Here is a 27,613-nt window from a genome sequence, read left to right on the forward strand (position 1 = left end):
CCCCTCCCTCAGCAAGAATTCAGAGGAAAGCACCCCGGGGTGCTGCAGATTGCCCCCGGCCGTGTATCCGTGTATGTTGAACCGCAAGGCCACAAAGCCACAGCACGCTAGTGGTCATTTTCACTGTGTGTGGGTGGCGTTGAAATTAGGATCAGAACAAAAAACCACCGACCTAAAGCAGAACCTCTCCATCAAAGGTCCAACCAAGAGTGACAAGGCCTCCTTTGGGGTAACCCCCACCTGAATTGGAGGTGGTGAGTGGTGCTGTATCAGGGCTCTATCAACACTGGAGGTAACGTTACCCCTCGTTCGACGACGGTGGGCCAATAATGACACGTTATTCAACTCGTCTCCAAACTGCTCGAACTGAAGGAGCCTCGGGCTCCTGGCTCTCTGCGGAGAAGGCCATTGGAAGCCCAGGCGATGGGAGTGATTGCATTAGGCTCCCATTAGGCGACTGGCCCTCCCGATAAAACAACATCAGCTCCCACGCCGAAGCATCCGAGGAATCCCAGCCGGCGGTGATCCGTACGGAGGGGCCGGGCCGAGCGAGCCGTCGACAGCTTCCTGGAGACGCAGAGGCCTTTCCTTTCCGAGCTGGAACCCCCCCCCCCGAGTCGGGACGGAGCCGGCCCGGCAAACCGATCCATACAAATTGGGCTGAGAAGACCGCAGTCAGCAACAAAGCATCTCGGCTGGGGATCCTTTTATTTAGCACCCAGGAACAAACTATGACCTCTGGAGTCACACCGACGACTGCAAACACGTCCGCTCGAAGAGAGCAGCTGCCGTCTGCCGAGAATGCTGGAACCCTTTCTGCTAAAAACACGCGCATTGAAAATGAGCAATTAGGTCATAGGAAAAGGGTCACGCCGTAAAAACCAAAATCTGTCGTTGGTTTGAGATTTGAACCTCAGGTTCCAACTCACTTTGATCATCGTTAAAGATCCCGTGCCGCTTATCGGAAAGAGGTGTCCTGGAGAAATAGTTGTGCAGATATCTATTGAATTGACCTAGCTGTTTAATTTCTGTGTTTCTAATTACCAGAAATGTACTGGTCCCGTAGGAGTAGCCTTCGTTTCACCTTTGGGGGAGACATACTGCTGGACCACCTACTCTTGAATAGTCTTGAAACGTCAAGTCTCACAAGTAGTTGAGGGACTAGTTCATGTGAAAATATAGGGGGTGAAATATCTCCCTGTCTCCCCCCACACTTATGTGTATGACTGGTTCCAACTTTTGAAAAGCAGCACAAGTCAGAAAAATACTCCTGAATTGCTATGGTTAAAAAAGGAACAAAAAACCCAACTGTTTAAATAATCAGCATTTGATTGACATTTTGGATAAGGGAATGAGTCAGTATAATCATAATGGCAATACAGATAGGGAATTATCCACTGTATTCAAGCACCTTCAATGACTCACCTCGACCTTCCTGGGTAACATCCAGTGCTTGACGGTGTCCGCGGTGACGTCATTGGCCAGCACCACTGGGTCACTCAAGGCCACAATGCATGTTGGGTAGCAAACTGCACCTGCAGTGTTGCAAAAAAGCAAGCGCTCCTTTTTTCCTCCACTCATTTACATGCGTTGAATAAATTCATGAGCAAACAGCAGAACACCACCCAAGCTTGAAACCAGCCATTTGTGGTCAAGCAACACTGGCAGCCAAGCCTAGAAAGTCTTCCAGCACCTGCTACCTGCTTCTGCCATACTGCATTTCCCCGGGGCGAGGCTCACTTTCCTTGGAAATGAATAGAAGCTTTACTCTAATCGACTCTGGACAACACCGTAAAAAAAAAAGAGCAATTTGCAAACAAAGGATTTGAAAAATGAAATGACAAGGAGTGAGCCTGCATACTTCTACCATAAAGTTTTTATTTATTTTTATTTTTTTTTTTCAGAAGGAAGGGTGAAGCAATCACAGACATTGCAGAGGTACAGTAAATGAGAAAAATCACCTCAGTGCATTGCCCCACAGGAATTTATTAACCAACGCTTGAGATAAAACATACCCCCCCTTGACATATTATTGCGCCATGTCCTACTTATTTTATCAAAATCTATGAGGACACAGTATTTATGATTTACTAACTCTGTCTCAGTTTCTTGTAAGGAATTGGAAAACAAACAAAACAAAAAAACTCAAAAGCTGGAAGATTTGGAAGAGGTCTTAATGCCGGCCAGCGTGAAGGATTTTCACTAAGGTCAGGTATGCACACTCACCCACGGCGAGTCCCTCGTCACAGGTGTACTCCACCAGATTGAGGTCGGGGGGAGGCGGGCACGACCCCTGGAGCCTCCTGCACATCTCAAACTCCTCCGTCCAGGAGCCGTCTTTGGAGCAGCGGATGGTCTGCTGTTGGAGGAGGAGGAGGGAAACTATCTCGGTTCTCATTTTTTTTCAGAGCACGGTTAGCACAAGGTCAGCTCTGTCTCTGGGTGTGCGGAAGGTTCTAGAACGGGCTCCTTACAGACTCCCGCCCCAGACGCCTGCAGGCTGTGCTGGTCCTTCGGTGCGTTTCAGCGATTATGTGGTCGGCTAGAGAAACCGCGCGCCTCGTTTCCAAAGTCTAACCTGGCTGCTGATGGAAACCACAGTGTGTCCCTTCAGGAGTGTGACACCCCTGCACTAGAACTTTTAGTTTTGAGCTGATCAGTTTTAGTTTTAGTTTTTTTTTAGATTTAGTTTTGAGCTGATCGTTAAACTGGCAACAGCAATCGGAGACCAGGACTTTATCTGCATCATATATATACTGTGACAGAACGCACAGTCACAGGTCATGTACCGTACGAAGCAAACAGCTGCTACGCAGGTTTTGAAAGATTAATGTGTCACAGTGGGATACCAGTCTTGTGCTCTTGTCTGTGATGTTCTCCTGCACATGAAGATCAACTTCAATCGAGTTGCCTTGCTGAATGACTAGTTCCCAAAAAACATAAATAGCACGTCTTTGTGAAGTAAAGGACAGAAGTGTGACAGAAATCAGAGGCCTTTATTTACTTGTGTTTTTATAATCGGGCGAGGCTAACTCCTAGCCACAAATTAAGTTTGGTAAAGTAAAGCCGGTAACTTCTAGACGTAGATTGTTTGAATGGACCCCAACATTCCTCAGCTGTTACAAAAGGCATAATGTAACCTCCACTGGCACTGTGCGATAGAAAAGGTTGTGTCATCTTTTCCTCCCACCATTCCTCTCTCTCGAGGCAGACAGGTACAGGCTGATGCCATTTTTCACACGTTTAAGAGAATGAAATGTTGATGAGGGAGCCCCAAAGCTCTGCTGTGTTTCACACTGACAAAAATGTCAGCATCCTTCTCCGGTTCCCCAAGTAATACCATTTAACTTGAACCGTTCAAATCAACATCTGCTATTTTCCACTCCTTTTTTTTTCCATTTGCTGACTTTCATCAACAAAATCAGCTTGGCTTTGTACTACGAGCCACCACGAAACACATTAAATATGAGAATCTACATGAAAGGTATTTCCTCAGCTTCCTGGATGCACTGACAGCCGCCAATTGCGTACATGCTCAATGTCATTACCTGTGACAGGGGTGGTATGACAGTTGGCTTTTGAGGGAGTGTTAGCATTCTGATTGGCTCCCCTCGGCAGAGACATTAGAACACTGGCTAAAGAATGGTCGTCACAACGATTCCAGTCTCACCTTCTCGGCGAGGTCAGGACAGTGAAGGGTGCAGAGGCTGTCGAACTCCAGGCCTTTGGTGCAGGTGTACATGCCCTCGAACATGGCCGGGGGGGAGGGGCAGGACACGGACTCACAGCCCCCCTCTTCCCACTGACCCCCCTCCAGGCACTCCACCTTCAGGAACTTCCTGTGTGCGCAGTACATCTCCTCAGAAACCGTGATACGGTTCTCCACCGAATCCACAGTGGCATCATTCAGCTTTTAAAAGTTATCATCACAGGAGATGTTGATATAAATATTATACTGAAGCAAGGATGAGGTATCTGATCAAACGTATTTATTTGTGTATTTATTCGTTTATTCATTCATTTTTTCTGAGCTTAAAAAATGATGCCATATTTTGGTGTGGGTTTATAGATACAGAAATCAATCAGAGACTATTAGAATCAATCAGCAAAAAGCTCTGTGCGTTACATAATTTGAGTTGAGCATACGTGTTGGACATGGAAATGTTTTTCCATATCCCAGCAAAATGAAAAGTGTATAAACACATCAAAGGTTGTAATAAACAAGAATAGCATCGCATCCCTGGTAGCGTTAAAAAAAAAAAAAAAAGAACTCACTTCTTTGGTTTTTTGCTAAGGCTGCCGGTCACGTAGTAGCCCGGCTTGCATTTGTACCGGCAGACGGTGCCCACGTCGTGCCCGCGTCCCTCGCACTGCGGCACCAGCAGCTTGGCGTTGGGCACGGCGGGCGGCTCCGGGCACTCGATCTTACAGTAGGCCTCGGGGAAGGACCACATGCCGTCCTCCAGGCACGCCAACCAGTTCCTCACTCCTGCGACGACGCAAAAGACCCGCATTAACACGCGATCCCCCCCCAACACACCCCCATTAACGCGGCCTCACACGCAACCGTTTAACCCCCAGCAGACGTGCACGTGTTCGGCTCACCGTCGTCAGGAATGCGTAGTTTTTTTTTGCTGACACAGCGCAGGTGTTTGTGACATCGTCTGATTGAGAGAGACCATATGGGGCTTCGCGGCAAGGTGGTAGTCGTTTCTTTAAGTACGCATGACGGTCACAGAGTGCGTCGAGCCAAATGATCCCAAAGCTCGGAGACAGCAGGTGGAGGTGAGTATAGCAGCAGGCTTAGGAATCCATTTTAACCCAAAAGGCACTGCCAGGTGTATGATTTAAAAGCGCCGTCCTCAAATAATTCAGTAATGTAAGGCCTTGATGGCATAACTCATGAGAAACAGGGCAATTTAATTTATGTCTGTTTGTGCCTAATCCTTGTATGGTCACATTCTCTTTCATGACCAGGCCACTATTGTGTGTTAACAGCCAGTTAATGACTGAGAGCTGAGAGTTTTTAAAAGGGTTGGGGAACATACACTTAAACATATGTGTTTATATACTGGACGGTTGCCACGGGCTACAGGTTGTAAGGTACTTTTTTATTGGAATCATGGTAGTGATTTATACATCTAATTATAACATTTCTGAAAGTTGTGTACAAATTTTAATGCTCTATAAAATATAATGACTCATACACAGGGCTTCAGACAGCAAAGGGTTTCGAACGCTCGTGTAATCTTAAAAGGATTGTGCAATTAAAAACGTTGCTGTACATGAGCTGTTTTATTTGGGCACCTTGCCAAATTCTTTGCCAAATTTACGATGACTTTTTTCACCCATACTTCAAGCTGCACTTCAAAAACCAACTGAAATGAAGGCAACAATGATTTGTTAGTTTGTTCTTGTTGGCAGTAATAAATTATCATGTAAGATCACTTCAAGTTAAAATGTAATTGCAACTTGAAAGAATAATGAAGAGATGTGAAGAACAGGAAACCAATCACACTTCTAACATTTTATTAGCAGTGCTAATTCTTCATAGCCTTGGCGACTGATGGGGGACTTGAACATGCCTCATGCCACAAAACTTATAATGCAAGCTTATGATACATATGCAGGCCTTAAGGCAGAGCTGCCCAACCCTGGTCCTGAAGATCTACCTGTAAGTTTTCATTTGAACCCTAATTTAGCACACCCGATTCAGCTGAACAGTAGCTCAAGGAGATCTCAAACTGTTGACTGATGTGCACTTTGTTAGGGTTGGAGTGAAAACCTGCAGGATGGTAGATCTCCTGCCCTGTTTTAAGGGGTCTACAATCTAAGAAACTACAGAACACACAGTAAAATCAAATAAGCAGTTTGACGTGAGACAAAATGAGACAGAATGAGATGAAAATGACAGTGGCAGTGCAACTAATGCTCCTGTACAGAGTGGGATCCACTTGATGAGGTAATAACGAGAGAAGAACGGAGGAGGGGGGAAAAAAAAAAGGAAAAGAAAGTAATGGAATACTGAAGAGCAGTCCTGGATTCATGGGAGGTTCGCTATGCGGGACAGCGAGCCAAATCCGGGCCTTCGGGGGAAAGCCGGAGACCTTTTTCGGGAACCCCACTAGCTCGCGGGGGGAGGAAGTCCTGGCCAGCGCACGACTGCTGTTTGCCGGTTCACAGGAACTCCGGTGAACCTGCGCGGCGCGGAGTGTACGAGGCCGCGTCGCCACGGTAACTCGTTTTCGAACGACGCGATTGGCTGCTGCTTTGAGCTAGCGGCGCTAGCCACTTGCCACTTCCAAAAAATAACAATTAATTAATTTTTAGAACATTTAATAGGGATCCTTTTGAAAGCCTAACATACGGAAATCGAAGACAGCTGCAGTAAATTCTGAGTATCGACCTTGAGAACTAAATATTGTGTGTAGCCCACAGCCACCATATGGGTGGACCAACCAACCAAACTTGGTGCTCCATTTTAGACTATCACTGTTGTCTAAAATAGTTAATTATTCATGTGAAAAAAAAAACAACTCTAATCCATCCCTGTGAGGCCCTCTGAAAGACCAGCTGGTCTTGTTTGCGTCTCCGGTGTGCCGACCACACGTCAGCACGTTCGTTCTCAGCGCCCAACAAAGGCCTAGCCCAGTGTCAAATCGGTCGCTCGCGTTTTCTCCTCCTCTCCGCCTGCAAGCCACCGCCTCCCGTGGGGTCTTCCTGTCTGCGGGGGGGGGAGCGGGTCGCCCCCGCCCCGCTGGCGCGACCCCGCAAACCACCGCCAGGGAGCCGCGGCGCCCGCCGGCCCCGACTACACGCCCTCGCAAACCGCCACCTCGGCCCGCCCTCCAGCGCCAGGCCTGGCCTCCTCGGTCTCTGGAACCCGCTTAGCGACGAAGCATCGCGGTCGGCCGCGCGCTTGTTTGTTTTCTTTGATTTTAAAAAAGCCTGGTGTTTTTTTTTTTTGTTTGTTTTTTTCTTTCTCAATAACACATGTCGTGCCAGGCGTTGGTGATGTGTTTAGGATTCGGACCAGGAACCTTCTGTGGAAATGTACATTAATAGCAGCACTGCAAACACAGACACCTAGGAGATCACGTGACTGAACCTCAGCTCAGCTGAACCTCTTTAGCCTTAGTCCTCTTTCCTAACTCCATGCTCTTCTTTGGTGGCTACCCTTTTAGTGCTGTTACGGCCCATTAATATTTCATCTGAGATGTCTCCCCATCAGCGGAAACACTGTTTTTCAGGGGGCCTGTTCACCTTTGGAGGAGCAGAAACAAGCTGACTTGCCTCAGGGGTCTGCAGACTGAGCTGCTGAAGACAGAGGGCACTGACCTGATGGGGGCGGGCACGGAGACAAGTAGCTACTCAATTTAAACCCAGCAGAAAATACCTCCGCATGCAGAATGCACCCAGCCAACTGCTCATCCCAAAAAAGAAGGCCGTTTCAGGACTAGAAATGTGGTCTGAAAATGGTCTGAATTTGGAAGCAGCAGACTAAAGAAATAATTACACCGACTGGGTAAAATGAACCCTTACATAAATGGAATAAACTATATATCGCAATATATTGTAAAAATGTTGACTTCCTGGAAAATGTCACGATGAATAATTTTCACACCAAAGATTTTTAAAATATATACTTCAATTTCTGAGGCAATACGTTTCCCATGCATTGAGAAATGTTGTCATATCTTCCTAATATATTTCCTTTCAATACATTGCAGTATACCGTCCTTCTGTGGAGGAAATGCCCGCTCACCCTGTAGTTTGGCAGGGGTCCTGCAGGTGAAGGAGCACTTCTTTCCGAACGTGGTGCCATCGGGGCAGGAGAAGGAGGCGAAGTAGATGTGGGACTGGTCCGGGAAGCCGCAGTCGATGGGATGGCAGGTCAGGACCCTGTCCCATGCCCCGTGCACACACTCCAGCTCAGCCTTCTTCTGAAGGGAGCGAGAGAGAAACAGCAGGGTCAGAATGGCTGTCTCTGATTGTGACATCAGCACGTGTCCATTTGTGACATCAGCACAGAACTGCTGAGCTACGGAATCACGAGCTGCTCTGGCTTTACAACATGAAGCAGAAGTTTTCTGGATTCCGTATAGCGCACAGCACACACAAAATAACTTTTTTAACTTTTCAAATTACTTCCCAAATCAAATCACTGTCAAAAGTTTTTATTTAATTTATGACCAAATAGAGGGAAATTAGAGCACTACTGTGCAGGTAAAAGTTCAAAGTGGTTCGTTTGAAATTTGAAATGAATCCAGTAAAGGCCCAGTTAAAAATATTCCAGTGCAATTGTCTTTGTCCTTGGATGACCGTGCTGAGGCGAGGGAAATGTTTTGAGTAAGCGAAATTGACAGTCAAATCTCACATTATTAGATCTGACATCCACTGCGTGTAGTTTCGGGCAAATACCTGACAACAGTACAAAACCTAGAGATATTAAATAGCGGACACTAAGCCGCATTCAAGACTTCCAGGGAGGATTGGTAGGGAATATGATGTAGCCTTCTAGGTTCTTCTGGCCCAAGTATGTAGTAACTGATATGCATAGAACCATAAAAGATTGTTCAAGGTTAACAATCCTGAGTTTTCCATTGTGTACGGCCTGACACCAGTACCATAGATTTACAGGGATTAGCTGAGTTGTTTGAACGAACACATTTGTAATACTTAAGGCAGCGCTCCCAAAGCCGTGCTTCTGGAGAGTCACGAAGTTCAGCTGCTCTTCGTTTTCACCTTAAAATTATAAATGAGCTTACGGCGAAGCGGTCGGGGGATGGATTACGCGTGACGCAGACGCGCTTCTCTGCCAGCACCTGTTTGGGAGGCAGGCTCCTGCCACTCAGAACGCTGAGGGCGTAACCTTGGTGACAGAGCACGGAGCAGTGGGGGGCCCCGGGCCCCGAGTCGCAGGTGACCGCCCCGTGCTCCAGCTGCGGCGGGCTGCAGGCGTCCACGCTGCACGGCCTGCGCACACACCTGCAGAGAGAGAGAGAGAGAGAGAGAGAGAGAGCAGGGAGGACAGAGAGAGGGAGAGAGAGCGAGAGAGGGGAAAAGAAAGAGAGAGAGAGACAGAAGAGAGAGAGAAAGAGAGGGATAGAGATAGAGAGCGATACAGAGAGAGAGGGATAGAGAGACAGAGAGAGAAAGGGATAGACAGACAAACAGAGTGAGATAGGGATAGAGAGAGAAAAGGAGGGATAGAGAGAGGGATAGAAAGACAGACACAGAGAAAGAGAGGGATATATAGACAGAGACAGAGAGAGGGAGAGAGAGAGACAGAAAGAGAGGGATAGAGAAAGGGATAGACAGACAGAGAGAGAGGGATAGAGAGAGAGGGCATCAGACAGACAGAGGGGGAGTGCGCCTGACTGCCCTGGACCGCTCTGGCTTTTCCGCGGCAGGTTTTCCACTCAAGTCGTTTCGGGGAACTGCTGGGTGGGAGTCAGAATCCCCCCCGGCCCCGCGGCAGTTCCCCTGCTTCTGGTTTGGTATTACACACTCGCAGGCGCGATACCAAACGGGGCCCGGCGCGCGCCAGGGAAACGGGGGCCTCGCTCCGCTCCGCGTGGTCATGTGATCGCGTGACCGCGTGACCGCGCGGCTCGGCGAAGAACAGGCGCTGAAGCGAATGCCTGCATCGCACGTTTACGGGCTCCCACCCCGCCCTGCTTACATTTCATAATGCCGTGCGGCTTCTTCTTTTTTTTCCAACTGTGCAAAACCCCCCCCCCCCCCAAAAAAAACAAAACCCAGCTGAACGTGATGACAGCAAGCTCAGCCTGTGATCTTAAAGGGCTATGCTAGAGCAGAGCCATGGGAGTGTTAATTAAATTCTAACAGGGTTTAAATGAGGTTGTTGAAGTATACTGTGAAAGAAATTCATTTCTCAGAGTTGATTTAAAGTGAAAATTCATATTCCGATGATAATGCAGCAGTTGTTAAAAATGAATTTTTTATTATGAGGTTATAATATGGGTGTTGTGTTGCAATGGATATCGTGCCTTTGAATCATGCAAGCGGCAGTATGCTGTCAGACTGAGTGTGATTATGTGTCACTAGGTGTGCAGTATTAAAACTGAAATAATGTAGTGTGCGAGTGGTTTTACTAGTGAAAGTGACTGTTGGTTTCAAAAGTGTGTGCGCGCGCGTGTGTGTGCATGCAGTAGCCGATGTAAGAATGTATGTATATGCATGTGTGCAATAGGGTATGCGTCAGTGTTTGTGTGTCTGAGTGTGAGAAAGAGAGAGTGTGGGTGTGTGTGAGTTTATCTAGCAGTCTTTCTGTGTGTCTGTGGTAGTGTCTGTGCTCGTGTAGCAGTTTGTGCATGCAAGCGTCAGTGTGTATAAGAATGTGCGGTAGTGTGCGTGTGTGTGTAGCAGTGCGTGTAAGAGCGTGTGGAAGTGTGTGTAAGAGTGTGTGGCAGTGTGTATATGTCTGTGTAAGAGTGTGTGGCTGTGTGTGTGTGTGTGTGTGTGTGTGTAAGAGCGTGTGGCAGTGTGTGTGTGTGTGTGTGTGTGTGTGGTGTGTGTGTAAGAGCGTGTGGTAGTCCTGTAAGACCCCACCCTCAGCGCACCCGGTCAGGGCGAAGGCGCTGAAGTGACAGGACGTGCGGAGCGCAACGCCCGTCACCGCCACCAGGGGGGACGAGAAGTTGAGGAGCACGGCGGCCGTCAGGAAGAAGGGCAGGCTGAGGTTATGCGTCACGTTCACCACCAGGGGGTTGCGCTGGCACGACAGCTCGTGGGAGCCTGGAGGCGGACACACAAAGACCGAGTCAGAGTGCAGAACTAACTACACCCGAATAACTACAGGCCAAAGCCTGTGAGCTGTCCATCACATGAACACACAAAATGAGATGAGGTAAGGAAACGAGTGTGTGTGTGTGTGTGTGGGTGTGTGGAGGTGTGCGGCTGTGAGTGTGCTTGTATGTGTGTACGGTGCCTGTTGATTAAGAGTAAATTATGCGATAACAATATATGTGCACATCTTGTTGTACATCTTGTTTACTTCAACTTGACTGAAATTAAAGATATGGCAGCAGAAGATAATCCATTTATTTATTTATTTATTTATTTATTTATTGTTTCCCAAGGCAGCTCCGTGAACGATCAGTGATCATTTCGCCCCGCAGGGCTCCAGACGGAGAGGACGGTTTTGGGGGCGAGGGGGGGCCTCGTACCCAGAGAATGGTTCCTGCCAGCGGTGTCGCTGAGCTGGACGGTGACCTCCCTCCGGCACTGCTCCCCTAGCCAGGACCCGTCTGAGGACAGGTAGACGATCACCGATGCTGCCACTCCGGGTCGGCTGAACTCCACCTGCACACAGCCGATAGACGATCTGCGTTATTTCAAAACTGCTAGAACTCCATTAAAGCCTAATCTCCAATTCAGCTTCTATAATAACAACTTATGTGGCTGACCAGTAAACCAATGGATTTCCTCATAATTACCCTTTTTTACATTAACTCTATAGTATCTATCCTCTTAAATTTTATTTCATATTTCAGTCCTGGTAAGGTACACTGCTCCTACCTCTAATAATAATAATAATAATAATAATAATAATAATAACAAACCTTCAGCCACACGGAGTGCTCCTGGTCATAGTGACTGTAACCGTGGGACTGAGCAGTGCATGGATACCAAGCGTAGCGCGACAGCCCATCATTCATGTCCATGTACTGCGACCTGCACACCTTCAAAAAGACGACCAAACAAAGCCATTACTCCACTCCATCCATCCAACCGTCTATATCATTCTGGTCAGGGTCACAGGGGGTGCTGGAGCCTGTCCCAGCATGCATTGAGAGGCTCATCCTGATCAGGGTGAGGGTGGGGGTTGGGGTGGGGGTTGGGGTGGGGGGGAGGCGGGGGGCATTGGAGCCTGTCCAGCATGTACTGGGCAAGAGACAGGAATACACCCTGGTGGACAGGTCGCCAATCTATCGATTTACTACTGTCAGTACTATTTTATATGAAATATTCTAATGCGTTTCTTACCTTTTCCCATGGATTAAGGGAATACAACAGCATTACAGTGTGTCCACTTGATCAATGACAATTTAATCATTTAGTAATTAATGAGAGTCATATAAAAAGCATATAAAAATACCAACATTGAATTTTTGACCCTCGTACATGTAAATAGTGGAAGAGTAGTGCCATCCTCACAGCAAGATGACTTGCTCTGGACACAGTAGCTTCACCGCTTGGTGAGAGAACTGGAATAGTAATAGTCTAAATCATTGTATCATAAAAAATTTTCATTACTGTATTAAAATTTACCCTCTGGATGCACCCCTTTACCACGCTGTTCCGAAAATAAAAAGGCAACTTGTCGAAAGACGAGTGGAATGCCAAAAGGAAACTGTGATGTCACCCCAAATGTTTGGATGATCAATCACTACTGCACCTAAAGCCAAAAGAAGGCCGGTAAATTTATTGCAGATTAACAGGGGGGGAGTGAACAGTGTTGCTGGAGTTTTCCTGTAAGTGTATTTCATTTATTTTATTTTATTTTTTCAAATTCTGAAATTTTTATAATCCTTCGGTGGAATTGACACATAAAAACGATCGTGGACGCGATTTGGGGAAGTGTTCTTCCGTCCTCTTCTTGGAGAATTAATTCGTCCACTGATCTCTTTCCCCTCTTTACCTCATTCAGCTTTGAGTGCTCTGATGAGATCTTCCTCAGCTCTCTCTGTTCAGGGCAGTTAAAAATGTGCGTCTGAGAGACGGCTGGTTAGCGATGTGTTAGCTCAGCCGGAATGAGCGAGGCCCCCCCCCCCCCAGGGGCTCAGGTGTGCGTTACCTGCGCGAGAGAGGGCTCCCCGATGACCGCGGCGGCCGGACAGCGGCTCCTGTCCTGGTGCGAGGCCGAGGCGTTGGAGGCCCACTGGTCGCTGAAGCCCGGGGGGGTGAAGAAGCCGCAGTCCCGCACGCTGGAGCCGCGCTCGAACTCCTCGCACACGCCGTCGCCGTCGAACACGTAGCACAGGCTGGGCTGTCCTGCAGGGGGCAGCGCACACTCTGTCGTTCTCAGGGCTCGGGGCTCGACACCGAGACGCACACCAGCAGGACAAGAGCAGGCTGAGAAACCTGGGCGCCTCTTCACAGTGCGGCCATAAGTGACACCCTCGTGATTGGCCTGCCGTTGGGCCTGGCAAACAACCGTGGTAACCATTTATGGTGCGAGATCACAAACATGTGGTTAGAATGTTCGACACTGCTGGTGTCACAATCACTACTGGTAATTGAAAGTAATGGAATTCTAGAACACTGACTTAGAATTTAGAAAAATAAAAACATTCTAAAAAAAAACGTACTCTTCAAGGCCCAAGATTTCAGAGCTCTAATTTTTGATCATTTATAATAATTTGATGGAAAGCCCTGAAATTTAGACATTGCTGTGCAAGAGGCAGGCTTTAACAACACTGAAAATCAAAAGTGATACAAAGAAAAGAAGATCAAATGTGAAAAACAGGAAGCGAGGCTCATGTTCATTAGATATAATGAGTGAATAACTTTAGAGAGCATGCCCAACAGTGGGACATCACAGACCACCGCAAAGTAAAAACCGATTATTTTGAAAGGAGGTGTCCAACAGGCAAAGTTCAACCAAGGCAAGACATCCAACAAGAAACCATGGAAGCAATTAGAACATAGTACCCATCCGCAACTACTGATTTTGTTCACGCTGTACAAACTTTCCTTTCAATAAACAGAAGCTACACTCATTAAACACATTAGACATTTCTGAATACACCCCCTTCTGATGTGTGAAGCTGATGTCTAACTAGTCTAATTTGTTACAGGTTCTGACAGAGTATAGCTGCTATGGCAGGTGCATTTAAATAAACCATCCAATCAAACATTAAAAAAGTACATTTCAGTTCTGTGAAATGAGACATTAAAAAGTGTTCTTAAAACATACCATTGGAGTAGAGGTTAAAAATAATTATGTGAAAACGCACATCACACTTGTGTGCATGCAGAATCTCTATCAGTGTAATCGTCCAGGTTCAGTGGTTTATTCGTTGGCCACAAAATACCACTGTTCAGCAGTAAGTCATGCAAAGTTGACGCTTAACAGTACTGACATCACAAATTGATGTACTGCATGGGGAATGATTATCAATTCACCCTTGCTGGAATAATGTCATAAGGTCTTCTCGACTCTTGGAGCTCATGGAGACAGCAGGAAGGCCGGATTTGATTTATCAGGGAGGCCAGGGACATATTCCAAAAGCACCAACACATCACCGTACGTGAGTGTTTTAAACCAGAAACGGCACTTAGGCCCTTAATGTGTAAGGTCACAAATGTGTGGTTAGAATTTTCTAAAATGAACACTCTAATGCTGGTGTAACGATCACTACTGGTAACTGAAAGCAGCGAAGTTCTAGAATAGTGATAATGTTGAAAAAAAAAACCTACTCTTCAAGGGGTCAACTGAAAATTCAGCAGCAGAATGTTTCAGGTTTAGCAACTATTGGCCTGATTTATTAAGACCTACAGAACATGCAAAACCTTCTAGCACACACAAAACCAATAACACAGTGTTTTTTTTGCACCAATCATCGGTTGTGTTATTAGTTTTGTGTGCTAAAAGGTTTTCGCGTGTGCCTAAGATCTCAGTAAATCAGTCCCAATTGCATAAGTTAACTCACTGTTACCCCACCACCAACCTAACAGAGACAATATTCCCGCCCTCCACACCACGCTCTTGAAACATCTCCAAAGTCAATTTCCCAGAGCATTATAATTAAAACCGGACAGTCTCTCTATTGAAAGTGTCCCATTTCTCTTTGGGGAAACACTGCCCTGAATTCCCACCCCCCCCCCACCCCCCCAATAAACCACAACACGCTGTTCAACGGGAGCGCTAAATGTGGTCACAAAGTGTTTTTCTGTGGCGCCCTGCCCAACTGCCCTCCGGCTAATTAACACTAACGAGGCTCAATCTATCACCATGGTTTCCGAGCGGGATCAGCTTTACCGGTGCGATGAGCCAATCAAAAAAAAAAATAAATAAATAAAATCAATTAAGCCCAACAAACGAAGTGTGTGAGAAGTCGAGGAAGTAAATCGTCAGGCCTCGTTAATTAGCCGGCCGTTCACACACACACGCACGCAGCTGTGTTTATGTCTTACGTTAAGTCTGGAGACGGGAGGGAAACACCGAAGAGCAACCAAAAAAAAAACCAGGAGAGCTGGGAGCCAGCGGTTTTTGTAGGAGGCGCTGGAGAGATTGATGGGCAGGATGGGTGCAGTGGGAATGTGAGGTTACGCTCTAATCCCCACAGCGCAAGAGAGCCCAACGTTTAGCCTTCCAAATACAGTAACTGTGACATGATGAAAATGAAAAACAGAAACACGAATACGAAATTCGGTTAAAGCCTTTGCAGGTTTTTTTTTTTTTTTTTTTTTTTTTACTGGAAATGAAGACTTGGAATAGCCTATCTGTAGCTGACATCACCTCATCAGGAAATAAAAAGAAGTTGCAGCTTAACCTTATGAAATGCTGGTTCTGGAAAAAGTAAACCATTGCTGGTTACAAACGGGTATACCATGATTAAATGCACAGAGACGGCTCTAAACAAAAAAGGTTTGGGGGTGAATATTCAGGGTGCGATGAAGATGGGGGAGGGGGGGGGACTTGGTGGTGGAGGGGGGGGGGGGGCAGGGGGGGTTGTTTGAACCACATAATGACAATACTGTACCATTAAAACACGTTGCAAAAAATAACCTTTAATTGTGCAGCCCAGGGATGGTTATGCAGCCCTAAACAACTTCATAGAGTGTTTTTTTTTTACGACAGCAGCCACCTCTGAATATGTGCACTAACATATTTGAGACTGCTGTTCTTTCTCAGAATCCTGTTTTTCCAGCTATCCTTGTGATTCATTAAGGTCCAATGACACAATGTAATTCCCCTGCCATGCTGTTTTTTATATTACATTACAATCACTTTAGCAGAAGCTCCCGCCCAGAGAAACCTGTCTGGGGGAAAAAAATGTAAATACATTTCACCTAAACTTTTATTAACAATTTGACAGTGGTGTATGTCTACTTTTTATTTTTTATTTTTAAAAAAAAAAAAGCTTACACCAGACTTCAGCTAGAAATGATGAGGAAAATGACGGGGGGAAAAAGTAGAAGAAGGTGAAGCCTGGGATTTGATTTCACCCAAAAAGTTGTGGTGTTTATTTTTTAAATTTTTTATTTGGACTCACCTTCACAGTTGAACCCTGGCTCCATGAGGCACTTCTTCGTACAGCCGTCACCGTCCAGCAGATTCCTGTCATCACACTCCTCTTTCCTGATTGGACAGGGCCAGGGATCAAGCCAGGAAGTCTCACGCTCTCACAACCCACACGCCAGGCAAATTACCAAGCGACCGACTAATCAATCAAATGACCTCAGTTCATTTAAACTCGCTGTGCATTTCAACAACGCGGAGTTCCTTAGCATGAGAACCATCAAAGGCTTTTCAGTCGACGAACTAAAGAGATCTCCGCCAGTTCACAAACGACACTGACACATTTGTTTAATTGTAACCCCGCGGTAAGCATTCCTACGGAGCACAGTAATTAATTTTTCATCGCAATTACCTGTGAGCTACACAGGAAGTGCCTTTTTCAATTAACTCCAAATTTCCATTACCCAAGAGCTAGTCCCTGAGCCGTTAGCACGGATAATCAAAGTTGATCTGGCGTGAGGACATTTGTTCGCCCCTCTAAATTCTACTGTTAGGTCCAGGCAGTTTTCAATGCCTTTACCGATAGAGATCCGTTAAAAAAAAAAAAAAAAAAAAAAAAAACTTGAACGCCAAAAGACTAATGAAAATGCTTTAGGACAGAATTTTAAGCCATTGCAATTAGTATGTTTTGTTCTGGCGTTCTAGCATGTTCTGTTCTTTCCTTTCTTGTAGCAATTAAAAACGCTGATAGCTACGCTCATTACGTACGCACGCATAGTTCGCTCTTTTCACAAACCAAGCGATGCTAAGGAAAGAAAAAAATACAAATGGATATAATTTGCATCTAGAGAAAGTGAGATGGTTGGGGTAAATGCTCAGGCACCGTTCATTAGGCATTATGGCTCCATGGGAAAGTGTATGTCTTAAAGTGGTGTATCATGTAGCTTGGTGCAAGCAGCCGTGACAAACTTCTGACGTACGTATTCACAAAGCAAAAACAGCTGCCTACCCAGAGCACAACGAAGGCTGCCAGTCAGGGTAAAGCCATGCCAATATGTCTCTGTGTGCTTAGGATAGGAACAGTTTTTTTTTAGGGTGTGAACACAGAAGAAGTGCACTTACCCTTGCAGTTCACCATCTCCGCAGTAGGGGGCGCCGTGGGTGTGGTGGAGTGGAGGTGAGAGCTCGCTGAGGATCCCGTCTGCCTCCACCTGTACCCTGTACTGATACTGCAGCCCTACCGTCACATCACTGCAAGACACACACACACACACACACATAGTCACACGCATGCACACATACACACACACACGCAGTCACAAGCACACACGTACACACACACACAAATGGCTTTTATTAGATTCCGTTTACCTGAGGTATCTGAACCAAATGGCGAAAAACAGAAAAAAAAAGACACCGCTGGGATGTTTCCCTCCAACCTTTATTGGCTAACCGGACTCCAGAGTGGTCACCCGTGTTTTCAGTTCACGGAAGCCCGAGTGACAACCTCAACCTGATCACCCCCTCCACACGCTTCAGGTCCCCGCTGGTGGAAATCTGCTGCACACGGGAACCCGTTCCACACATCGCAGCTTTACACCAGGGTGATTTAGGTAAAGCAATTAGCTTCTTTCTCAGCCGCACTGACAGTATTTTACTGAGGTTTCTTTGTTCAGGACCCCAGACTGTCTGTCTGCTCTCAGTTACAATTGTCTCCCCGGACCATCTTTTTTTCCCACTGGACCCTTTTGTTTCCTTCTATATCTCAGTCTTATTGAGTGCTTTTAGCCGCCTTAATTTTAAAGTCACTTACGTACACTTGCTTTTAATCTCCAAGGCCAGGAGCGCTGTAGCAACGATCTGTGCTCATCGTCATAAAGTGACAGGGGAGCGTCTTCCAAGAACCATTCCTGGCAGGTGTGCCTTGTTTTCGACACCGTGCCTCTCTAAATAACCCAAAATCATTAGCAGACCTGCAGCATCCCTCACAGCAGTGACAAAGGCTTTCAGGTTCCCCATGGTAGGTGGTTATTTGTGTGCGTGCGTGTGTGTGTGTGTGTGTGTGCGTCTGTGTGTGTGTGTGTTTGCGTGCATGCATGTATGTCCGTGGGACAGGATGTTCTCCTCTTGTTATTGTATACCACCCTGCCCAGTGGGGGATATCTTGCCCCTTGTCCCTGGGTTATCGATCTGTTTTGAAAGGCCACGACTATAAAAAGAGCCTGGCTCCAACTTCCCAGCACCGCTGAGCAACCGTTGGCTCATGCCAGCTGAAGAGAACGGGCCGTTCGTCTTCCCCAGTGTGTCACATGACCTTCACACACAAACCCGCTTTTATTAATTATGCATCATTTTCAGATCCATTCTGAGAACAGTTTTCCATAACCTCTCTGAGAACAGTGCCCTAGAACTTCTCTGAGAACAGTGCCCCATAACCACTCAAGGAACAGTGTCCCGTATTGTATCAGGGAACAGTGCCCCATAACCTCCCTGAGAACAGTGCCCCATAACTTCTCTGAGAACAGTGCCCCATAATCTATCTGAGAACAGTGTCCTAGAACTTCTCTGAGAACAGTACCCTAGAACTTCTCTGAGAACAGTGCCCCACACTCTCTCAGAGAACAGTGCCCCATACCCTCTCAGGGAAGAGTGCCCCACAACCTCCCTGAGAACAGTGTCCCATAACCTGTCTGAGAACAGTACCCCATAACCTCTCCTCATGCTAAAGGTTTTCACAAAAATCAGGCCCTTAATATTTGATCTCACCACTAAGATGTCTCTGTCTGTCCCCCAGAACTCTCCTCATGACAAACTGTTCCCACTGCATTCACACTAACTGCCAGTAAGGGCCCGCTCCCAGACAGGGATCAGTGAAAGGACATCCCCAAACCGGCCGAGGGCATTGGCCGTTTCCGCTGGTACAGCGGCCACATTTGGTTTATATTCCCGAGACCCGCTTCATGCTTTTCCGCCCCGGTCCGAGCCCGCTTCCCTCCTACCTCAGCATAACTGTATTCCCACAGGTTTCCCCACATCTTTCTGTACAGACACAGCTTCTGGAATGGTGGAGATGAAACAAAATTCATTCTTTCAAATAACCACCCCCCCCCACACACACACACCGTTTCCAGTACCTGTGAAGCAGTACCACAGCCTAGCTAACACGAGCACTGAATTGCAACATGAAAAAGGGCGTTTATAAAAGGGAGGTTTTTTTTCCCTCATGTGAATAGACCAACAGTGTAAATAGATGCTACGCTAGGTACACTGACATCAAACGCGCATCATACCGCACTGAACTATGACTGATCTGCAAAAATACATATGAAAACAAAGAGGGCTGCAGCACTTGTGAGTAATTGTTTCTTGCTACCGTATCATGGAACAGTACCTTTGATATTATTTATTTCTGAGCCTCTCGTGACTGAAAACCAGCACTATAATGCATGTATGATATCTTCTATCGGTTTTGTTATTCAAGACGGAGACGCAGAGTTCCTTTTTTCCAATATTTCATTTTCAAACCGACACACACATTTGTCACGCGTCAGACCAGGTTAGGACATTGTGTCTCGTGCGAAGAACCGTGCAGGCCTGGCTTCCGGGGACCGGGGCGGGTCAGTGTGCCCCTCTTAAAAAACGTCAGCCTCTACATTTCAAAAACAACGTCCGAATCCATCAACCGGGGAAGAAGGAAGCGCCGTTTGATCTGGGAAGCCGTCATAAATCTCCCGCCGTTCGCGTAATTTCTTCTTGAAGCTAAAGTTCCCGCTGCCTTTCTTTCTTCCGTGCCTTCCAGAAGGGTCTGGGTTCGGTTATGGCGCGCGGCCCCCGGGCGTAATAAATCTGCGGCCTTCCGTGGGCGCGGGGGGGAGGGAGGGGCTCGGGTTCGCGTGACAATCGCAGAGCGGCGCTCAGCGCAGAGCGGGTGCCCCCGAAACGGGAAGGCGTCTGTCAGCGCCGGTTTCTGTGGAGATCAGACGAGGGGGCGTGTGGGTGGAACCGGAGCAGACGGAACCGGAGCTGGAGGAACCGGAGCTGGAGGAACCGGAGCAGACGGAACCAGAGCTGACTGAACCGGAGCTGACGGAACCAGAGCTGACGGAACCAGAGCAGACGGAACCGGAGCAGATGGAACCGGAGCAGACAGAACCGGAGCTAGAGAACCGGAGCAGACGAACGAGCTGAGGAACCGAAGACGAACCAGAGCAGACGGAACGGAGCGCGGAACCAGAGCAGATGAACCGAGCAGATGGACCAGAGCAGACGGAACCGGAGCTGAAGGAACCGGAGCAGACGGAACCGGAGCAGACGGAACCGGAGCTGGAGGAACCGGAGCAGACGGAACCAGAGCAGACGGAACCGGAGCTGAAGGAACCGGAGCAGACGGAACCGGAGCAGACGGAACCGGGGCTGGAGGAACCGGAGCTGGAGGAACCGGAGCAGACGGAACCAGAGCAAACGGAACCGGAGCAGACGGAACCAGAGCAGACGGAACCGGAGCAGACGGAACCAGAGCAGACGGAACCAAGCAGCGGCGAATCTGAGGAAATCTCAGACCCTCGAGAGGAAATGTGAACTCCTGGAATAATGCAAAACAGCACAGTTTTGCTGTATTTAAATAAAAAAAGGAATAAAAAAGCCTCCAGTGTGGCAGTGAGGGAAAAAAGCCTCCAGCGTGGCAGTGAGGGTATACGCGTAGTTCGCATATGCATGTTATTTTCAATACTACATGGGACAGATAAGGGCTGGTGTCCATCAATGCTCTCAATGAGAAGTCAAGTAGCAGAGACAGGCATCGAAGGTCTAATGCAGTTTGACGTGCGGAAGGAGGAGGACCAAGGGTGAAGGATAACGTCCCAAAACAAACTTTATGTTGTGACAACATTTCGATCCCAATAAAAATGTACAAGGCAAAAAAAAAGCAAAGTTTGTTCTGGGAGCTTCAGCATTGTTTGAGCACTACAGTTTGACTTACGTCATACATTTCTGCTTGGCAAGCAACTAGACTAGGTCTAATGCAGTAGTCTAATATACACTGCATATTCCAGCTAGCAGCCACATGACGGCCCGCTAGCGGCCTCGCGTCGGCGTTGCCGACAGTCCACCAGTGTTTTTTTAACCAGCGCTACAGAAGTTCACTGTTGGGGTGAGGCAGTTGAGAAGAGGGCCAGTACAGTCAAGAGAGGCCAGGATAGCTGGTGAATAACGGTCCAGCACAGGGCCCATTATTAAAACACCGGCGTGCTGACGGGTGTCATTGACAGCAGTCTGACAGGTCCTTTCCTTCTGGGTCATGATGACCTCCCGTCAGTCCTGTCCAGGGACGAAGTTAAGGGGCTATGACAGGGAAAGCTTTCCTGGAAACTAACAGGTTCTGAGGGCCTCTAGAGGTGGGGTGTGTTTGTCTGTGTGTGTGTGTGTGTGTGTGTGAGTGAGTGTGTGTGTGTGTCTGTGTGTGAGTGAGTGTGTGAGTGAGTGTCTGTGTGTGTCTGTGTGTGTGTGTGTGTGTGTGTGTGTGTGTGTGTGCATGCATGTAGGGAGTGGGCCTTATCTTATTTTTTTCCCTGCCCACATAATTTCTAGATCCATCCCTGGTCCAGTGGCCCAGTAAAAGTGGACTGCACAGCAGTTGATTGCAGTCTGCGACAGGTAAGTGAGCTCACTGAGAGGATCCTCTGTTGTTTTCTTTTGAGGAGGGGCACAAACTCACCTGTCGGTGAAGGTGAGCTCAGTCTGCTGGGCGGGGCCCTGGGGGAGGGGCGGGTCCCGGTGGAGGTGGTAGCGCAGCGGGCGGCAGCCGGAGCAGAGGGGGTTCTGGGGGCGGGAAGTGAGCAGCACGGCGTCGATCTCCATCTTCTCGTCGAAGGTGCAGATCTTCACCCCGGTGACCTTCTTGTGGGTGCGCAGTCGCAGTGTGAGGGGCACGTCGCAGAAGGCATGCTGGGGGCCCGTGTTCAGGGACTCCCCCGAATCGGTCAGGAACTCGATGTTGGTGATGGCTTGCGTGTCTGCGTCAAGACAAGCAAGTACGTCACAGCCTGCGCTCCTTAAGGGTCTCCAAGCAGGAGCCCTGAACCAGGATCAGTTTTGCCTTTCAGCTGAGAAGGGATAATGGTTAGGATACAGCCTCCTACTCTGAGAATCTCATTGAATATGGTTTCAGAACTCGCTGTGGTCGTTAAAGACCCCGTGACACTTTTTGAAAGGGTAGGGCATGTCAACCCCAGGGTCCTGATCACATTCTTAACCCTTTAAGGTGTGAGGTCAAAATATACGATTAGAATGTTTTGAATTGAACGTTCTAATGTTGATGTAACCATCACTGCTGGTAACTGAAAGCAATGGTGTCATAGAACACTGACAAAGAATTTTGAAGAAACATTCCAAAAAACGTACTCTTCAAAGAGCTAAGAACCCGGCTCTCCACCTTTGGCCACCTCATCCTCCCTCTACGGTCCCTTGCAGTGCTCTAGATTTCCAAGTCATCACATTGAGAACTGGGTATTCTGATGACCTTCCTCTTTAAATAAAGGTCGAATAATACCAAGGAGCCTATCTCATAATGTCATGCTGAGAGAGTTCCTTTATTTTTTAACAACCGCCACCAGTAGATGGCGTGAAAGCTGTGTGATTGTCCAGGCTGTCTGTTCGGCATGTAAAAGGTCATTTCTCTGTTTATTTTGTAATCAGCCTTTTTCCAATTAACCGGTGCCAGCCTGTGGAAGATGGGCTCCCCCCCTCTGACTCAGGCCCGGCTAAAGGTTGAGGCATGCTCTTTTCTCTTGAGGTATGCTCTTGGTGGGTTCAGGCCCAGATCTTTGTGAAGCTTTGTTTGTAACAAAGCCATTTGTAAAAAGTCCTTTACAAACAAAATTGAAAATAAAATTGAAATAGAAGTTACGTAAAAATTCAACTAGATTGCACTTTATGGAATGAATGATGTCTCAGTTGTCATTATCCAGCACCGCTCTCTGGATGTATCTTTAAAAACTGCAAATAAAACTTGCGAAGGAATGAGCAAAGAATCCCTGGTATCATAAATATTGCGGACAATGACAACGAAGAATAAGAAACGCAGAGCTAAGCGGTACCACTCGCAGGTGGAGATAGTGGGGATTATTAGCCTTATCTTTGACTTGCACTTTCATTCAACTTTCAGTTATATATCTTTTTTGTCCTCAGAAATGCAATCTGGCAAGAAATAAGTAATAACCAAAACAAACTCTGCAACCTTGCGCTTTTTCTTCCAGGTCAAAGTTCAGGACAATCGGTCGAATCCCGGCAATGACCATATATACATGACAACAAGGCATATATATATATATACTGGGCAGCATTAGGACTTTATTGATCGCATAAATGGGAAATTGCTTTGGCATCAAGCATCGCAATGTAGCGTTTATTTGGGGGATACAGGGAATGGAGTGAGAAGCAGAGGAGGCGGGACCGGGGACTCACCGGCGGAGATGTAGGTCACCCAGATGGTGAGGCTGTCGGGGACCACGGGATGGCGGAACCGCAGCACCAGCACGCACCCCTCGCTCTTGGGACAGGGCGAGGTGACGTTGGTGTCGTACAGGTGCAGCTCGGGGCTCCAGGCCTGAAGGCTCGGCTCGCAGGGCTGGTACACGTCAGGGGGGCCTGGGGACATGGGCAACACTGTAACTGACCACAAGGTCGTAGGTTCGAGTCCCATGTAGCACCGTGCACCTACAAGTTGTAAGTTTGAGTCCCGTGTAGCACTCTGCACCCACAAGGTTGTAGGTTTCAGTCCCATGTAGGACCCCACACCCACAAGGTCATGCTGTAGGTTTGAGTCCCATGTAGGACCTCACATTCACAAGGTCAAACTGTAGGTCTGAGTCCCATGTAGCACCCCCCACCCACAAGGTCGTAGGATTGAATCCCATGTTGGACCCTACACCCACAAGTCGTATCAGTTGATCCATGTAGCACCTGCCCATCTACCCTTCACCTGCCAGTATTAAAGCCATTCTGGCCGCTTTGCGTGCAGGTGCACGGCGGCCATGTTTTGAATGTAACCCGCGGGTCGTCCTTGATGAGCGCGTCTGCAAAGCAAATGAGCGGCCTAAAGTGGGAAAGCAGAGCTCTGGCTGCTCCGTGCCAGCAGACTGGAGGTCCTCTTCTCCCTCAGCGCTTCCTGCTCTCACAGAGCCGCTGCCATTAACCCTTCAGAGCGGAGGAGAGAGGGAAGCCTGAACACGCCCCCCTGCCCAACATCATCCCGCCCATCACCACCCCGCCCATCACCACCCTGCCCGTCACCCCCCTGCGAGACACCACCCTGCCCATCGCCACCCTGCCCATAACCACCCTGCCTGTCACACCCCTGCGAGACACCACCCTGCCCATCATCCCCCTGCCCATCACCACCCTGCCCGTCACCCCCCTGCTCCTCATCTGGACCCGTGCATTTCTTCTCTCATTTTGACCGCTACGTTCTTTTCACGCTTCAGCTCCCGACTGTTTTTGATTTATAGAAACGAATGACACGAAGAGCCAGAGTCTGATAATTCACCTCGATATGAAAGGAGCAGGCTTACCTAAAACACCGCCAGGCAACACACACCTGAAATCAGTTAGGCACTTTTTCACGCGTGTTCCTTTGCAATTGTACAGGAACTGATACAAAGTTAAGCGCAGCTTGCACTAAAGCAGATCAAGAAGCACTCTCTGTGCCCCTCCTGGGTGCAAAGGATTGAGCATAACTGCTCTCAAATTGCCTTCTGGGGGGGAAAAAAAGGCTAACATGGGGGGGGGGGGAAGCAGGGGTGGGGGCACAAGGAAGAACACAGTACCCGTGAGGAGCTGGGAGAGACGGCACTGAGAAAGCAATCCATAAAAGCTAAAAGCAAGAGTTAATTTCCTGGGCGGGCAGAGGGGGGTTAGGGTGGGGGGGTGTCTCAGCAGAGCTATGAATGTTTGGACTGGCCGGTGGCAGGCAGCGGGGCCATCCTGCACGTGTGGGTCCGTGCAGAGGAAACAGCGACGCGCCAAGTTCAGCCGTAAAACTAAACTGGCCAGGCCTGCTCTGGGGGGCCTGGCCTAATCGCTCTGTCAGACGCTCTATCTGTCTCATGCATAGCATCAGGCAACTTTCACTGGTGTTCATTGACAACTTCTGCATTTTTTATACCGATGATCTTGTGAGATTGGGTAATTATTAAAGCTGATTACAATTTGAGTTGTTCTTTCCATCGGGAAAATAATAAATATTAAATTGAATTTCAAAGTCTTGAGAAAATAATCTATTATGCATAGGCTGGCAGTGCTGTAACTTCCACAGACATCGTTTTACAGTTAATATCTTTCTCACTGAGAAGATTAGTGAGAAATGAATTTGCGCACAAAATAATTCAAGAAATTTAAATCGGTTTAGGACTGCAATTTATTGCTTACTGCATATATTCTGCATAAATAGCAAGTTTCCCGCCATTTTTGTTTGGCAGTTATTCGCCACACAAGCATCTCCATTGCAAGCACAAGCATCTCCATTTTAAGCACAAGCATCTCCATTCTCCAGAAGCCTGAAGCTCATTATATATATTTTTTGAACAGCTGATTCACTCCCTCTTTCCTGGCACGTTGGCTACGGAGGGTCTCCACGCATTAGGCATGGGGTTGAGCGTTCAAAAGCAAATGGCCCCGCACCCGTCAATGAAGGAAATGAGGCGCTCAAGCCACACAGGAACCTGATTGAGATAATCAGTTTCATCTGTTACGCCAGGAATATGGTTTCAAAGCAATACGGGGAGTGCATAGAAGATGATTTAATGACAGCTCAACGTTGGAACGGGCCCAAGGTTACCATATCTCAAAACTATGCAGTGGCTTTTTTTTTAAGACAGTAGGTACATTTTTTTGTGAGTGTATATTTTTAAAGTTTATTTCTTTTCTTTTTTATTTCTTGTTTATTTGTTCCAGAAGCCTTTACACGTGCCTGGTTAGGGGGGAAAGAGGAAGGATCTTCCTGGTGGATGAAAGTCCCCTGTGGGCCATCTGTCGAAGCTGAGGTCCAGTGCATTTCTATCTTCATTAGGCAAAGCTGAAATGCGGTTTTTCTGGTGTTGTTGATTAAAGATAACATATTCAAAGTCACGCGTGGCTTTAGGGGCCACTGGAGAAACAGGGAGAACGACGCTGATGTTGACACTGGTGCACTGCGCCTGGTTAAAGCTGATTAAACAGGTTAGAGGAAAATGGCAGCCAAACTGGTGGACTGGCTGACTGCACGGGCTGGTCCGCTGGCGGACAGCTGGTCGGCTAGCTAAAACCAGCAAGAAGTGTTGAAAAACACAGCTTAAACCAACTTGACCAGCTTAGGCTGGTCAAAGCACTGAAAGGGAGGGAAGAGTGTGAAGGAACATCCAGCATTTTCCACTTCAGCCTTATATTATGGTGGCAGAATCCACAACATGTTCACTGCATGCTGAACTTACTCAACTCACTTCTACCCACCTTTTGAATATCTCTTCGGGTGTATGCGACCCCTTGTATTTCTATCTTCTCCCCTAATCCCTGTCTAGGTTTCACCCCTGGTCATGTACTAGCTCATTTGTACAAAGTGTTTCACAAGGAAAAAAAAAAAAAAATGACTGCATCCCATCATTTGCAAACAAGCCCACAGATTTCCCCTCAGACCGGCACCCAGACAGACATATAAGCTTCGTATCGATTGTCCCTGTGCACGATGTTCCCTCCGAACTCATTCTCAAGTGTCTTCCTCTGAACGGCATCTTGATCACTGGATCTAACAGGGCTCAGGTTACTCGACGAGGAATAGTCCAAATGCCCGAAAGGACACTCTGGCCACAGCGAGCAACCGGACTCGGACAGATATGAATCCAGGTTAAACACTTCATTACGCTCTCTTCTCTGTTCTCTGTTCTCTGATCTCTCCTGGAGAAGAATCGATGGATTAGGACACTGTTTTTTATTTCCTAAAGCTGTGCATGTATCCGTTAAGGTGTCCACCAGAACTCACTGTACTCTCCTGGGCCCCCCTTTAAGATCTCAGAGAACATGTTCTTGGATTCAATCAATTGGATTGTCCTTAACCCTTACGCGCAGCTCAATACAGCTGTTCACTTGTTTTTTCTTTTTCCTTTCTTCACAAACAGTTTAGTGAGAATAGCAGGCACCAACTGAATTCACAGGACTTAACTGCTCGCGAAGAAAACAAAATGTAATTTCTAAGTTTAAGCAATTATATTACAAATGTATGCTTATTTTTAATTGTGCACAGAGTGTTTGTGTGATGATGTATTATTGAATTCTAAATTCTAGTAATAAAAGCATTGCAAACAGAATATCAGAGTTTGTCAGTGTAGTCAGCAGAAATGCAGTCAGGAGAAACCAGGACAGGTGCATGGATGG

At 47.5% G+C, this 27,613-nt stretch overlaps 1 protein-coding gene across 2 annotated transcripts in view; it reads right to left on the reverse strand.

Annotated features, from left to right (window-relative positions):
• The window catches only part of pappa2 (pappalysin 2), an 80,202-nt gene that overhangs the window by 17,530 nt on the left and 35,059 nt on the right, over positions 1 to 27,613 (reverse strand). For both annotated transcript variants that reach the window (XM_064341662.1, XM_064341661.1), the window contains 14 exons: positions 23,675 to 23,857; positions 21,927 to 22,224; positions 17,336 to 17,464; positions 16,248 to 16,333; positions 12,824 to 13,020; positions 11,589 to 11,708; positions 11,193 to 11,328; positions 10,587 to 10,761; positions 8,826 to 8,988; positions 7,766 to 7,943; positions 4,276 to 4,489; positions 3,671 to 3,839; positions 2,227 to 2,359; positions 1,426 to 1,535 (listed from right to left, as the gene is read on the reverse strand). In XM_064341662.1, the coding sequence (XP_064197732.1) occupies positions 1,426 to 1,535; positions 2,227 to 2,359; positions 3,671 to 3,839; positions 4,276 to 4,489; positions 7,766 to 7,943; positions 8,826 to 8,988; positions 10,587 to 10,761; positions 11,193 to 11,328; positions 11,589 to 11,708; positions 12,824 to 13,020; positions 16,248 to 16,333; positions 17,336 to 17,464; positions 21,927 to 22,224; positions 23,675 to 23,857 (2,291 nt within the window). The remainder of the gene's footprint in view (positions 1 to 1,425; positions 1,536 to 2,226; positions 2,360 to 3,670; positions 3,840 to 4,275; positions 4,490 to 7,765; positions 7,944 to 8,825; positions 8,989 to 10,586; positions 10,762 to 11,192; positions 11,329 to 11,588; positions 11,709 to 12,823; positions 13,021 to 16,247; positions 16,334 to 17,335; positions 17,465 to 21,926; positions 22,225 to 23,674; positions 23,858 to 27,613) is intronic.

Source organism: Anguilla rostrata, chromosome 6, assembly GCF_018555375.3.
Source record: "Anguilla rostrata isolate EN2019 chromosome 6, ASM1855537v3, whole genome shotgun sequence".
Lineage (NCBI taxonomy): Eukaryota > Metazoa > Chordata > Actinopteri > Anguilliformes > Anguillidae > Anguilla > Anguilla rostrata.